Source organism: Urocitellus parryii, chromosome X, assembly GCF_045843805.1.
Source record: "Urocitellus parryii isolate mUroPar1 chromosome X, mUroPar1.hap1, whole genome shotgun sequence".
NCBI lineage: Eukaryota > Metazoa > Chordata > Mammalia > Rodentia > Sciuridae > Urocitellus > Urocitellus parryii.
This window is the reverse complement of record NC_135547.1, coordinates 40855345-40871998: the sequence shown is the minus strand read 5'-3', so window position 1 is coordinate 40871998 and position 16654 is coordinate 40855345. Positions and strand designations below refer to the sequence as shown.

At 37.5% G+C, this 16654-nt stretch overlaps 1 protein-coding gene across 1 annotated transcript in view; it reads left to right on the top strand.

Annotated features, from left to right (window-relative positions):
* Vsig1 (V-set and immunoglobulin domain containing 1) overlaps positions 1–14450 on the top strand; it is a 32750-nt gene extending 18300 nt beyond the window's left edge. Inside the window, exons 4-8 of the mRNA XM_077793617.1 lie at positions 5308–5506; positions 10332–10487; positions 10858–10977; positions 13122–13263; positions 14117–14450. Of these exons, the coding sequence (XP_077649743.1) occupies positions 5308–5506; positions 10332–10487; positions 10858–10977; positions 13122–13263; positions 14117–14450 (951 nt within the window). The remainder of the gene's footprint in view (positions 1–5307; positions 5507–10331; positions 10488–10857; positions 10978–13121; positions 13264–14116) is intronic.
* Positions 14451–16654: the final 2204 nt, after the last annotated feature.

Below are 16654 nucleotides of genomic sequence, written 5' to 3'. Positions count from 1 at the left end.
GGGCATTTTATAAAGGAGAAGGTATTGATTTGATTGTTAGGACTTGGAGTCACTACAAGGATTTAGTGGGTGCTGCTAAAGATGCTAAATATCCTGCAAAACAGGACAGACCCACACAAAAAAACTGCCTGACCAAAATGCTAGTATCACCCTTATTGAGAAATGCTATAAATCTTCCCTCCCTCCCCACCAAAGTTACCTATTTTGTGTCCCATTCCTTAAAGTCTCTATATTTGCTATATCTGATAAGTGAATTTAACACTAAAGTGCTAGGGAGTGGCAATAGCTTATATTGTTGTCTTTCAAAGAAAAGCACTTAAGCTGGAATCTTCTATGACTTCACCCAAAAGTAGCAGATGGTAGGCTGGTAAGAGAGTGGTTTGAGGGCATGAGAGCCTTTCTTTTGGTATTTTATTTCCTCCATATGCGATCCCAGCCCTCATAGTACAGACCAGAGAAAATTCTGGGCTTGAGACCTTTGCCACCTAATCCTCTCCCCTTGGCTAGCCCCTCTATGGGAAGTACCAGAAAGCAAGAAGCTTCAAGGTAAATAATGTGTGGTTTGTTGTGGACTTCCATGCCTTCCACATCTCCCAAAGGAAACTGCAAAAGCAGTTCTGGAAACTAAAGGCATTTAGTAACTCCAAGTTCTGACTCAAATAGAAAGCAGATGAAATTCTTTCAACCCTTCTTGTTTATACACCAAGTCACTAGTTTGAGAGCAGTGGCATAAAGTTGAAGAAACATCTTTTAGGACAAATCTGGCTCCCAGATGCACAGCATCGTGTGACTAGGAACTTAACACAGTAAGAGAGGAAAGCCTGCTCTGCAAAGAACTCAGAGGCCTGCAGTGCAGCTGGCAAATGTCAAGGGCATCATGTAGTGAACCTGCTTAGTGTGGGAAGCATCAGGCCAGTGAATAGTGCAATTGGCAAGAGGAAGATCAGACTGGAATGGGATTGAATGGCTCCCAAGGGGAAGGTTGCCTGAAAATCATCTTCCTTGCCTCAGGAAGGAAGGATTGTGAGTGCTACCTGAATATATTCAGTGGGAACAGAAGGTGTGAGTTCCAGGTCTGAATGTAAATTGATTGTGTAACCTTGGGAAATGCTCTTCCACTACTGGGCCCTCATTGGCATCTGTAATAGAAGAGGATGAATCAGTTTGCAAATAGGAGGCCTCTGGACTAGATTTGTCCAGTGGACATATTTTGGTTAGCTCTGTGTTTTTGTTTCCACAGTGTGCACTGACTCCCCATTCACCACAGTTACCACCATCCCTTATGATCCCCCCACTACCCGCCAGTCTCTCCCAGCCATTTCCCCATATTTAGAATATTCACCTAGCTCCTAAAGTTTCCTTAGCCTTAGAAACCATGAACTAAGTGATCTCAAAGAGCGTTTTATAACTAATTTGATATTGTGACTCTACACGTTAAACTCTAGCATCACCAAGGGAGCAGGCAGAGAGGACCTTGGAAGAAAACAGTGCTGTTTGCTATGAACAAAGGCACAAAAGAGAAAGTGGGCAAAAAAATTAACAAGCACTCCTTAAAATTCCTTTAAGAATTTTCTTAAAGCAGGACATCTTCACCTCCCACTCTACCCTACCAAGGATGTGGCCTATTGAATATTGGAGGCTTTTCCTGGACCTCAATTGCTTTGATATCTAAATTGACAGTAATATGTCTTTGAAAAGTTTACAGGCCACACAGGATCATGGGTTGGACTTTGGTCATTGTTCAGCTTTGATTTTTAAAAGAGTTATTCTTTTGTGGAAAATAGAACCAAGTTGCAGTGCTTCCTATGTGATTAGATAAGCAGTTTCAGGAAAATGGTTCTTTCTTTTTTCTTTACAAAGACAGTGTGACAGAATGGACTTCCTCTTAAGGAAACCCCCTCCATCTATGTATTCAGCTGCCATCTAGCCACTTTCCCTCTCACACAACACCCGGAGGCCAAGATGATTTTAGGTCTCCATTATTATTCCTCCTTCCTACCTCCAATACCATTTATTGTTATTTATGACAGGAGAAAAGTGATTAGACTGCAGTGTGAAGAGATAGGATAGAAGGATGGTAAAGTTCTTTTTCATGGGTAAGTTACAGGACCAGGACCTCATTGCTTATTTGCTAATTTTACCTCAATTTATGCCCAACTAAGAGAGTTTCCCAGTGGCTTCTTTTCATGTCCTAATTCTAGCCTAAAATACACTCTATTGGGCCTCTGATCTCTGTAGAAACAAAGACTTTTTCACCTGGATCCTCTGAGTTTCAGGCAGGACTGATGTATCTCATTGTTATGTAATCAGTCGTAGGGCTGACCTGTACCCAGTCTTCTTGGGGACAAAGAAAATGGCCAGATGTTTAAGTTCTAAAGGGATTTATTGATGGACAGCAGGCTATATTCCAGGTAAGAGGCAATGGAGCCTCAAATTGTTGATCAGAAAGTGAATACGCTAGGGTGGCACATGCCTGTAATCCCAGCAGTTTGAGAAACTGAGGTAGGTGGATTGCGAGTTCAAAGTCAATCTCAGCAATTAGTGAGGGCCTAAGTAATTTAAAGAGACCCTGTCTCTAAAATATAAAAGGGGCTGGGAATGTGGCTCAGTGGTTAAGCACCCCTAAGTTCAATCCTTGCTACAAAAAAAGTGAATAAGGTAAATGGCTTTTGAAATACTGACACCCCCCCCCAGTCTCACTTGAATACCTTGAGTTAATACCTCTAGTTCATAAACAAGATCACTCTGAGACAAAAGGCCTCTGGTTCAGTAGGTGTGAATTATGAATTATAAATGGCTGTAGTTAGGGCAGGAAAGAAAGCATGTTGATGTTAGAAAAAACAGAGGAGACAGTTGTTTTTTACATAAATATGCTTGGTTCTTTCATTTTGCCCTCCAAATCTATCTTTCTGTGTTAGTTTTAATATATATATATAGACTTCCTGCTTAAAGGAAAAGACATTTGAATTTATCTAGACAATATCTTTTGATTTTCTGATTACTTTCTGTCTTGGATCAGTCAATTAGGTAAATAGCTGGAATTAGGTGAACTGAGCTCTAGTCCTGTCTCAACTGTTAATTTTGTGTGTGATATTTTTAAAAAACTTCTCTGGGCTTCAGATTCTTCTGGAAAATAAAGGGACTGAATTAAATGAACTGTAAGGCCCTTCTAGTTGATTTTATGAAAATTATTAGTCTCTTGGACTAAGGCAATACCAATTTATTGAACAATAAACAACAATCACTGAATGCCTCACATTCATACAAAACTGACAAAATACATACACAGCACATATATATTATGAAGGGACCTCAGGGATTACTTTGCACAGTGATTCCCAAGCTTTAGTCACTCATGTATCATCTTCATAATTTTTGTTGTATTTGTGGAACACCAGTATTATTAATTACTTAATGTTTTCTATGCTGACTTGATTTCTTAGAATCTTACAAAAATCTGCCTTAGTCTGACCAAAAGTAACAACATACATGAAGCTGCATATTTGATGTGTTAGATATGTCTCTTTGAAACACACATTAAAATTAGTAGATTTTCATTTAGATACTATCTGAAATCAATTAAAGTGCCTATATTTGGGGAATACATATCATACTTTGGAAAACATTGCTCTGGTTCCTTGTTCAGATGTGGAAACTAAAGGTTAGAGAGATTAAATAACTTTGTTTCTTATCACAAAGCAGGTTGACATGGAGGTATGACTAGAGGCCACCTCCCCTGCCTATGCCATAGTCAGAGGTAGAGCACAGCCAGAGGGAGAGCTGTGGCCAAAACCCAGTCCATTTAACCATTAAACCAGACCTCTTTTTACCACATCATATTGTTCCCACAGTTCCTTAGACTAATTATGAACTAAGTATCCATGTTCTTTAATGGGACTAAAACGGGACTAGAATCCAGATCTTTCTTAAGCCTAGTAAATAACAACAACAACAATAATAATAATAATAATAATAATAATAATCCCTTTTGGTTTAAGATGTGTCATTTGATCTTTCTGTGTCTGAGTTCCCTTATTTGACATGGAGAGAAAGATGGTAGATAGGATCGACTAAGCATTCCTAGGCCTTTTACTAGCTCATGCTGTTTCATACTCAGGAAACACTAGGAAGGATTAGGGCTAGATGATTTCTTAGGAATGTTTCTGTTCTGAAATCTGACACTTCTTTTTTTAATTTTTAATTTGTTTTAATTAGTTATACATGACAGTAGAATGCATTTATGCACTTTGATATATCATACATAGATGGGATATAATTTCCCATTTTTCTGAGTGTACATTTTGTAGAATCACATTGGTCATGCAGTCATATATATACATATATACAGTAATAATGTCTGTTTCATTCTACTATCTTTCCTATCCCCACATCCTCTCCCCTTCCTTCCCTTCACTTTCCTTTACCTAATCTAAGGTAACTCTTTTCTTCTCTAGTGCCCCTCCCCATCTTATTGTGAATTAGCATCCGAATATTAGAGAAATCATTTGGCCTTTGGTTTTTTGGGATTGTCTTATTTCGCTTAGCAAGACTTCTCCAACTCCATCCATTTACCAGAAAATGCCATAATTTCATTCTTCTTTAAAGCTGAGTAAGTCACGAAATCTCATACTTTTAACAAACAGAGGAAATCCAGGTTTGCTTATTCGGAGGCATTTGGGTGTATGAAAAGAATATGAACATCTGAATTTTTAGAGACATCAGATACTATTATTGAGTAAGGTAAACTCAAATCAAAAGTTTATGAAGTGGGGCTGGGGGTGTAGCTCAGTGGTACACAATTGCCTAGCATGTGTGAGGACTGGGGTTCAATCCTCAGCACCACATAAAACAAATAAATAAAATAAAGGTATTGTGTCCATCTACAACTAAAATTTTTTTTAAGTTTATGAAGTGGTAAAAAAATGACAGTTTTTATTTCCTATCAGACATTTGGTCCTGTTTAACAAGTTTCCTTCAGGAGGACTCAGCACGTGAGCATTTTGTTCTCCTAGACCAGGTTTAAGAGTTAAATCATGTCAGCTCCAAGCTGTCCCCTCCTCTTAGAATAGGCATACCAGCTCCTGCCAAGATGACATCACAGAGTTTATCTGAGGTAATGACTGTGAACAATTGTAAGAAAATTAAGTTCCCCCATGAACTGACAAAACCTTGGTCACAGAGACCTATTCCCCAGAGAAGAAAGATGCTGCTTCTTATCAAAGGTAATATGAATAGAAGGAGCTTCCAGATTACTTATCCTAGTCATGGACACTCTCTAGTTCTCATTTCTGTTATTTTCTGTCCTAGGTTTACTATTCTGAAGGTGGAGAAGGTCAGGCCTCTGGACAATTCAAAGATCGAATTATAAGATCCAACATTCCAGGTAATGCGTCTATCACTATATTGCGTATGCAGCCAGCAGACAGTGGAATTTACACCTGTGATGTCAACAACCCTCCAGACTTTGTTGGCAATAACCAAGGCACTCTGCACGTCACTGTGTTAGGTATGGACACTTTTATCTTCTTGGAGCAACTCAGGACAATGAATGACCAGGATACCTAGTTATGATGCTAAACAGATCTCTGGGGATAAATATACTTACTGTTCCTTTCATTACCAGGGAAACAGAGACATACCACCAACTCAACCTGTACAAGAACACTGAGAAATCATTAATAAAACACGTAGAAGCAATTTCCCAAACAAAAAGGGCTGCCAAAATGACAACAGTAGATAATCCAAACTCCCAATAATTCTATTTCTGAAGAATACAATGAGAACAGATGAGTCAAGTCACTGTCCACCCCAAATGATCACAAGCAACTATTTCAGAGGGAACTTCCATCCAATTAGAGCCAGACTTACCTGGAGGAGACAAATGTCAAATTATTACTTCTCCCAAGTCTACTACAATTCCATGAAATCCTAATGGCAGGATTTTCTCTTTTAAAAATGCTCATGCTATTTGGAAAAGGGGACACACATTAGGCCATTGTTAAGAACTTCTGTATATACATATATTCATTATATGATGTTAAGCAAGTCATATCTGCTCTCAAAATGAATTTGGAGTAGTTCCTTGTATTCAGGATTTATTGACTGCCTACTTTGTCCCAGGATGGATAGGGTTATAATAAGTGATGGAGACATGTTCTGCCTTTAGAGGGCTCCAAATTTTGGTGATCTCTAGTGATCCTTCCAACTTTTATCTGACAGGACAATGGGGGCTAAACCCTGCAGGGCCTGGGAGTGGGAAGTACTAAAGGGTGGAAGGAAAGGACTGACAACACTTACTCCCTACCCAGTTTACTAAGCATTTCCTACTTCTAAATAATCCTAAATGGAGTTGATGTAGTCATTGCTCTTCTCCAACTATGTTTATACATCATACAAAAGGAGACATTAGATCAAATCAGTAATAAGAGTTACTTGGAAAAGCAGCAATTGGTAACAAGGTGCATACCTAGGAGAACTGCTCACAATTGCCTTAGCTTTCCACTGATATGATGGCATACAAGAATAGCTAATGTTTACCATGAGGTTTGCCACTGCATCTAACCACCTGGAAAAGAGGGAAAAGTACCCAAGAGCTAATGTTTAAGATTGGATTAGTTCAACCCTTTGTGCATAGGGGTACAAAGACAGAGAAAAGAGTTTATGTTCTAGTTTGAAAGACTAGCCATATACATGGGAACTAAATGGTGTGGTATAAGTGCCAAAGCATCAAGATGGGAGTCAAAAGACCTAAGTTCTAAACCTTATTGTATACTCAGTGACTTCATGCAAATCAGTTCATTTTTCTCTGGTCACTGTAAGATGTGGTTATAACTTCCCTGTCTTCTTTAGTGATTTGTTGTAAAGATAAAATGAGATATCGGCCATTAAAGAGCTCTTTAATGTTCAAATAATTTGAGAGATTAATTCTCTAACTGATTTTGTTTCTCCCTGACTCCAGAGTGTTCTGAGCAGAAGCAATCTAAAGAGGCAAAGCTTCTTCAGAAAGAACTTGGAAATAGTCCTGAGATAAACTTAGACAAGAAGGTTGATGTTCTTAAATTTAAGCTTCAGAAGATTCAAATCAATTTCTCTAAGAAGTTGAGGGTAACTCTCCTGTGAGTTATTCTTTCCAATGAGTCTTTGAGTCAGCTAATTCCTGTCATGACTGTTTCATGACTTTACATTCAGCTAGGACCCAGGCAAGGAAAGAGACCAAAGGGTCTACAGATTTCTTTGTCCAGGAAGTCTCAAAATTTGTATCTTTATTCATTGGGTGAAAAATAAGCCATCCTACAAATTTAGCCTTTCCAGAAATTTCAACATGGCTAATTTATCTTTTTTTAACTTTTATTTTATTTATTCATTTTTTAATGCAGTGCTGAGAATTGTACCCAGTGCCTCACACATGCTAGACAAGTGCTCTACCACTGAGCCACATCTCCAGCCCCTTGCTAATTTATCTTTAAAATGCAGAGAGTATTTGCAATTATCAAATCCCATTGCATATGAGCACCTATTCTGCTTGCTCTACTGGGGGTTTAGCAAGGTGGGTATAGGTGGGTATGGGAGACCAATTGTGGAAAAAGATATTCATGTTTCCTTAATGATAGCTCTTTGCAGTAAAGTGTCTTTCAGAGACATTTTATCATCCAGCAGTGAACACCAATCCCATATACTACCTGTGCATTCATGAATTCATTCATCAAATCCTGAGCACATGTGTCAGTAACAGTGGTTAACAACGAAGTTGGGAAGATGTAAAAGATAGGGCCCCAAACCTCTAAAAGTTCAATCAAGTGAAAGAGACAAATATGTAACATAAAAGCTTTCTTTGGAGGTGTGAGAGGATAGTTGTAAGGGCACAAGGAAAAGATCTAAACGCTGTGAAAGGAGCCAGGTATGGTGGTTACACCTGTAATCCCAATAGCTCAGGAGGCTAAGGCAGGAGGATCACAAGTTAAAGGCAAGCCTCAGGAACTAGTGAGGCCCTAAGAAACTTAGTGAGAGCCTGTCCAAAATAAAATAAAATGAAATGAAAAATAAAAAGGGTTGGGGATGAAACTCAGTAGTTGAGCACCTCTGGGTTCAATCACTGGTACAAAAAAAAAAAAAAGAACAAAAAGCTGTGTAAGGGGAACTAGAAAAGGCTTTTAAGGAAAGAGACTTTTATGCTGACTGTTGAAGGATGTGCAAGAGTGTGTCATGCATAAAAGGGGCTGAGGTGGCAGGGTACAATTTAGGTGAAGGAAATGGCAGTAAGCAAAGAACCAGGTGGTTTGGATGAACATTCATTTGAAAGATTTCCATTAGTTATGACAACCTTGGAAAATCAATCTCTGAAAAATACCCAGGTCAAGTCTGAATAATTATTTTGTGTGCATTTGGAATAAGCATTATCTCCCTTTTGCAATTTGGCACATAAAAATAAAATGATTAATTTAGAGAAGATTTGAGAACACACTGAAGCAATTTCATTTATTTTCTGAGGTAAGACTTCTCTTCCAACACCAATTCTGTTGAAAGCAATAAACCTAAAGGGTAGATCAATGGCTTTGCCAGTGAAATATCTAGGTTCTACAGGGGACTTTAACCAGATAAAATGTCAATTCAATTTTGATTCAGTAGTTTTGGAAAATATGTAGATTTGGCACTTGTTTCAAAGTGATTCACTAATTGTTTTGTCAATAAAAATAAAAGAAAGGTGTTTAGCAAAAAAAAATTTTAAAAGCCTGTCTGGGTTTGAATCTAGGCTCAAGGAATGAGAGCAAGTCATTACAGGGTTCTGTCTATAATTTAGTTCAAGTCTGACTTTTTCCCAAGGAAACACCCATATTTAATTTTTGTTCAAATTGTTATATCATGCTGGAAGTTATAAAATACTCATATTTTTTAAAAGTGGAAATTCTAGTTATAGTTGCAATGGACTCCTGGTCAAATGGCCTAGTTCAGGATAGGCAAACCAAGTTGGAATTTGGGAACTTCTGAGAAAACCATTGGTAAGGAAGATAAAATCAAGAGCTAAGTAGAAAAATCCTTATATGTAATTTTGATCATTATCTGTATATATGATTAAGGATAGAATGAGCTGTGCAAAGTAAGATGAATGGGGAGATTCAGTTTCAGTTTTCCAGCTTCTTCATCCAGGTATTTTCATAATTAACTAAAAATCATTCACATCCCAAACCACCCTCATTATAACTCCTTCCTCCTCATTATTCCTTTCCCTAAAGCCTGCTGTTCTACATGCATTCTTTATCTCAAGTATGGCAAGATCATGTACCCAGTTGTCCAATTTAAGAGCTTGGAAATCACCATAGATTCCACAATCTTCCCTCATTCCCCATATCCAGTTGCCTCTAGCTTAGTACCTCTTGAAACTGTCTCCTCTTCTCCCTTGGTTTAGGTACCCCCAATGTTAGAGAGATCCATCTAAAATGTTAAAATAACCATCATCACTAACCTGTTTAAAGTCTTTCCATGATCTCCCTGCTCTTAGAATACATGGACTGTAAAGCTCTCCAAGGTATGACTCCAGACACTCTCTAACTTCATCCCTCATCACTCTCCTCTACCCCACTTCAGAAATGTGTCAATGTTACTTTTATATCCCTGGAACTTAGTCCAATGTCAGGTACACAGGAGGTACATAAATAAATGCTTGGTGTGAAGGCAGAATAGAGATTGCATTGCTGTGTAGTGTGCATACCCAAATAGGTTTCCTCTGCTGATGAGAGACACAGGCAAATTCAAATCTCCCAACCATTTTGTGTCACTCCCAGATGAATAAATGAAAAACAAGACCCATAAAGGAATAAACAAATATAGTATTAATAGAACTATTTTTAGAGTGAATAGAAACAGTTTATCTCAAGTTATTTAAGGGTTCTATTTTCCTTTAAAACTGATTTTCAAGTATAAGCTATGTTCATAGTTGTTTAGTGTTTGCTTACATTTGGCTGTTTTATTAAAGGCATATTTTAAGACACAATGTGGAAATTCATGGTTATAAATCTGGGGAGGAGGCAGACAGAGACACTAGTTGAATCTTAATGGCCTCCTGACTAGAATGTCCCAGCACCTGAAGTGCTCTACTCCCATCTGGTGGTACAATCAGAAAACAGTCTAAATAAATAAATAAATAAATAAATACACACACACACACACACACACACACACACACACACATATATTTATGTACCACTCATATACCACTATATATATAATTTTTAATAAACATATATTCTGCAAAATGAAAGTGAAGAAGTGACTGCAGTAGTCACAGGCTGCCATGCATCCTGGCAGGAGTTTTACTCTTTGCAATTGCCTTACAGTCAAACCTTCTAAGCCACTTTGTAGCATCCAAGGAAGACCAGAAATGGGCCATAGTATTTCTCTGACTTGCCTCTCTTCTTTTGGAACACCGTCTCCTGTGTACCACTGGTATAAACTTGAGGGAAATAATGCTGTGCCAGTGAAAGAAAGCTTCAGTAAGTATCGCCTTTGGGAGTCCTTGGCAAAGCCTGGTTTGGTGGGTTGACTGATGGCATATGTGGCTGGCTGCTCAGTATTGTCTTTTTCTTGGTTGGGGGAGAGGAATTTAAAAAGAATACCTGTCTCCCAACATAAGACTCTGGTCTTAACTACTCCCCAACTTCCAGAAGCCAGCTCTAGGAATGGTTCTACTTGGTGGTAGATGGGCTACCTTTGGAACAGGCCCAAGGGAACTAATTGGTCCCTGGACATCTTATGAAAGGGAGGGCAATATGGGGGAGTGGGTGGGCATTGAATGATGTATTACACTGACGTGATTCGTACCTATATAAGATATTTTAATTGTCTATTTCCTGTTTTTGACAGACCCAAACACTGGAATTTTGGTTATTGGAAATCTGACAAATTTTGAACAAGGTTATTACCAGTGTACTGCTATCAACAGTGTTGGCAATAGTTCCTGTGAAATTGATCTAACTTCTTCACGTGAGTTGGCCATATATCTTTAACAGTTTCTCCTTGAGTCTAGTAGCCTGGACCTGTACATTAATTAGGATCTCTGGTTAGTTGTTTCTGCCTCTCTGGAGATTTGTGTGCTTTATTTATAGATTGATATGATTAATGCTCATCCTAATATCTAATGCTTACATAAAGCTTAGTATGTTCCCTAAATCTTTTACAAAAAGCAAATTGTTTCAGCTTTGCAAAAATCTCTAGGGAGAAGATACTGATATTTGATAAATGTAGCAATCTCATTGACAATATCAGCCTGTATTTCTCTTTATGATGCTATTGGTATATTCAGGTGATATTGTAGCTGTGTCAAACACAAAGTTCACAAATTTTCCAGTTCTTAACTATTTGGTAAGATCTGTCCCTAATAATAATAATAATACTCTCATCCACAATCACTTTTATGTAACAAACACTTGGCCAGGTGCTCATGAGCATTATCTCACTCAATCCTCCCAACCATCTTATGTATGGAGGAAGAATATATTATTAGCCTTATTTTATTGAGGAAGACACTGAAGCTCCAGGAGTTAAATTACTTGCTCAAGGTCATTGAGTTAGTAACTGGTAGAGCCAGGTTGTCTCTGAACCTCAATCATCCTGTTCAAATGTGCTTACTTTCTCTCTAAGCACAATACTTATGAGCCCTGGAATTGTCAAATTGGACCCATCCAGGGGGCTAATTTTCTTCATTATTTGTCCTGAAGTTTGCTCTTCATTCTCATATCACTTTCAAGTAAAACCTACAAGACATCTGGGGTAGAGCGCTTGCCTAGTATGTGACACACTGGGATCAATCCCCAGCAGCACATAAAAATAGATAAATAAAATAAAGGTATCAAATTTAATGATTTTCTGGAAGTCTTGGGATTAGGGATAATGCATTTTAAAAATAAACAAATATGAAAAAAAGAAAAGAAAGGGGGCAACCAAACAAATACCCAAATAAGGCAATTATTAGCTTTGAATAAAAGTTTTTAAAAATGTTGTACAAGGAAGAATTGTAGTATGTTATGTTCTTTGTCTGTGTGCAGTATTTACATGGTCATAATACTGCAAGCTTTGTTTTAACTAAAACTTGTGATAGATTAGGAGAATGTGGTGGGATTTGAGTGAAATGTTGTAAAAGAACTAAATTTCCAGGGTAGGAAATTAAAAAAAAAAATGAAGATCAAAAAAGGTAGGACCTTCCAGGAGAAGTACAATAGAAACACAGGGGCAAAGGTACTTTTAAAAAAGGATCAGGAGTGCTTGCCTGTAGTGATTGGGACCCAGAGATGGGGAGGAGTGGAGCAGAAGTTCTGCTGTTTAGAACTATTTGACTTTTTAAATTAACTTTTTGAACTTTTAAAATTATTGATTAAATTAATTCCCCAAAGTTAAAGGAATTATTTAGTGATTCAATTTGCCTCCCATCTCAAAATACAAGCTGTCCATCCTTGTTTGAGAAGAAGTGGATGGGGATGAGCCAGCATAAAACCCAGACATGTTCTTTCAGGGACAACACCTCCAGGCTTGAAGGTCTGGGGCTCAGCTGGATTGTCTCACAGTAATTAAATTTTTCCATACTCTGATGTAATAAACCAGATGCTGGTTTATCAAAATAGCCATATTCCTTCCTAGTAGCCAGAATGCACAAGGCTCCTCAGTGATCATGGATTATGTGAGGTAGAAGTTTTTAAGAATCTATTTCATTTATGCTCTGAGAAATCCTGGTGAAATGTCCCTACTTATAACAGAGGCATATTTCTGGTGACTAGATTGCAACTCCATGCTCTGTCTCTTCCTGTCTCCCTCTCTTTCTGAATAAATTAATACTGAACACTTTCTTCTCTAAACCCAACTTCTAAAACAACCTTGCTTGTCCCAACTCAGCATATTTTTTTTCTCTTTGTGTGTAAATGTCAATGGATTAAGCTACATAATCAAGCCTGTCATCTTGCTTCACTCACTCTAAATCCAACTGGCAGAGTTCTAGGGCTTTCTGTTCCATCAGTCTACAGGAGACACTTCCCTGCTATGCGAATGTTCCAGATATTCTATACCAGTCACGAGCACACACATGACATGACAATTTGTTTCCCTTTACTAACCATCTAGCTGTTTGTGTCCTCCAGACCCAGAAGTTGGGATCATTGTTGGTGCCTTGATTGGTACCCTGGTAGGTGCTGCCATCATCATTTCTGTGGTGTGCTTTGCAAGGAACAAGGCAAAGGAAAAAGAAAGGAAGAAGAATTCTAAAACTACCACAGAACTTGAGTAAGTTCTCATTACTTGAATACAAACTTTTGGCTTGTTGTCTTTACTATAATACAAACACTTTTCAGGCATGTCTCTTTCAGTCAGTCATTCCTAAGCACTCCTTTTAGCATCAGATATCACAGGTATCTTTCTACTCATTGCTTTTACAAAAAGAATGATAGTGGCTACCATTTACTGAGTCCTGTGTGCCACACTCTGTTCTAAGCACATATGCACATCAATTCATTTAACTACCAAGACCACACTTTTAGATCCAAGAAAACGTTTTATGATATAATGCTAACATACTTGTCTTTATAAAAGCACAGCCATAAACGTAATTTTAAATATTTTTTATATAACAAGAGGCTCATGATGGCAAAAGTGTCTAGGGATCATAGAAGTCATAGTGTGGCCCTGCCATCAGCCCATGCTCTTAACCACTCTCCCGTTTCTTTAGTGAAGAACACACTCATTCATTTGTTCACCCATCTACTTGCTTCCATAACTATGTGTTGGGTACCAACAAGGTGCCAAATGTGATGCTAGATAGAACCAAAGATGAAGATGAATCACAGCTGTGAATTTAGCCCTCAGAGTCCTTATTAAATTCACCCTGATATTAGTTTTCTCAACTTTTAAACACTGTTCTGACATTCTTGAATTTTCATTATATTTTTGAGACCTAACCCTTTTGAACCCCCAAATGGACATACAGCATCTGACAGTGAGCCAGAATATCAGAATTAACAGATATCCTGAACAGTCTAGGAAGGACCTGTGTCACTGAAGCTATAGAGTGTATGGCTCCACATGAAATTTCAGTTATCAAATCCCTAACTTTATCTTTTCTGGACCTTCTTTCTTGTAGACCAATGACAAAGAAAAACGAAACCCGAGAGAATGAAGCCATTCCAATGGAAGATGTTATCCAGCTAGAAGCAACTCTGCCACCCTCCACTCATGACACTGACCCTACTATCATCTTGGAACCAGACCATGAGCCTGCCCCAAAGCCAGAGCCTGTCCCAGCACCTGTCCTAGGAAAGGAGCCTGTTCAGATGCCTGAGATTGAGATTGAGCTGGAGCCAGAGCAGGAGCTGGAGCCAGAGCCAGAGCCAGAGCCAGAGCCAGAACCAGAGACAGAGCCTGGGGTTTTGGTTGAGCCCCTGTGTAATGAGGAAAAGGATGTGATTAAGACATAAATTAGTGCCCTGAGTACATCATTCATCACTAAGGAACCCATTCATTGTATCTGGAATTCACTTGACCTAACCAGTCCACACCCCCTCCCTTCATTCTGACCAAGCCTCTTCTAACAAGGTGCTCATTTTTAACATGAATCAAAAATAAAAGGGTCAGGATAACTATTAAATAAATGCAAGGGTTCCTGCATCATCAATAGAGAATACCTAAAATTATACTAACATGCATAATAAATGACAAGGCAAGTGATTTCTAACTCATTTGAAGTAATTTTTCTGAAATATTCAGAAATCTTTCTTGTTTTTAGCTTTTCTTCATATGTTCCACATGCACACATGACAAGGTGGCATTAATTAGATTCAATATATTTTCTAGGATTAGTTAGTTGTCAGGCTTCCCTATTTGTTGTTATATTTACCACTAAGAAAAGAATTTGACAGCACTATCTCATAGATTAGGAAAAAGTTCTTCAAAATCAACAGAGGTGTGTGTGTGTGTGTGTGTGTGTGTGTGTGTGTGTGTGTGTATTTAGCATTTAAAACCAGGTTTTATAATTGATACATTTATCCTGATAGATTTCCGAATGAATCATCCTGGTGACTAATATCTAATAGCAGAATTTTAAAATAATCCATTATTTAAATGCCAAATACTATACAGGCAAACAATTAGAAATATAATTTTCCTTCAGTGAATGAAAAGCGTTGATAGATGATGTACAAGTTAGCTTTGAATAGGTATTACGTTATCACTGTGATGTTACTTTTATCTACTTTGAAGGGGCACACTAGGAAAGTGTTCTCAATGAACACTTCAGACCTATTTTAGATAATAACAACTACTTACAAAATCTGTTTTACTGTTGGTATACTCCACATTGATAAAGAGATGTTATTCTTGTGTATATGCTACATATTAACAAAATGCATTGATATCTCCTTTTCTTCACTTGTTAAGTTTTTTCATGATCTTATTTCACTCATATCTCACCTTGAAGAAATTTACAGGTAGACACACTTTTTTCACTTCTGTAATCAATTGTATTTTAAAAGTTATTTTAAGGCTCAATAAATAATACTCAATAAAATCTGAGTTTGATGACTGCTAAGGTAAATCCTTTCATAAACAACTTTATTGACATATAATTTATGTCATTAAACAGCACCACATTTGATGAATTTTAAGTTTTGCATATCCACAAAACCATCATACCTATCTAAAGATCTTCCATCACCCCAAATACTCCCCCATGTCCCTTTGCACAATCCCATTATACCCTGCACCTCAGCAAACAATGTTTTCTTTTTTAGATTTTTATTTATTTATTCATTTATTGGTACTTTTTAGTTATTTGTGACAGCAGAATCCATTTTGATATAATTATACAAGCATGGAATATATCTTATTCTAGTTAGGCTTCCATTCTTGTGGATGTACATAATGGTGGGTTTCACTGTGATGATTTTAAATATGTACATAGGAAAATTATGTCTGATTCATTCAACTGTCTTTCCTTTTCCTATCTCCCTCCCTTCCTCCATTCCTCATTGTCTTATCTACTGAATTTCTACTTTTTATCTGCCTTATTGTGGGTTAGCTTCCACATATCAGAGAAAACATTCAACCTTTGGCTTTTGGGGACTGGCTTATTTCACTTAGCATGAAATATCAGAGCATCGTTTTTCATAAAAACCATCCCATTCACAATAGCCTCAAAAATATTTTGGAAACAATCTAACAAAAAAAGGTTAAAGACCTCTATAATGAAAAATACAGAACACTAGAGAAGGAAATTGAAGAAGACCTTAGATGATGGAAAGACTTCTCATGTTCTTGGATAGGAAGAATTAATATTGTCAAAATGCTTTCTATCTCTATGGATTAGTTTTGCCTTTTCTTTCTCTTCTTACAAATGGGATTACATAGTATGTATTTTTGTGTGTTTGACTTTCTTCCAAAGCGAATCCTTTTCAAGAGAGGTATGAATCACTAACTTATCACATCCAGATTTACATATAAAGAATTTTCTTAAACTACAAAGTCTCTTCTCTATAGATCATACCTACACGCCAATTGAAGTAGAGTCTTTGTAGTTTTTAAGGTGGATTGAAATGGAAATTAACACTCATTTGTTCAGAGCCATGGAGAGAAGAGATAGTGAACTTATGTATTATCTTTGATCTGTCAATTTGCAGTCAGTCTC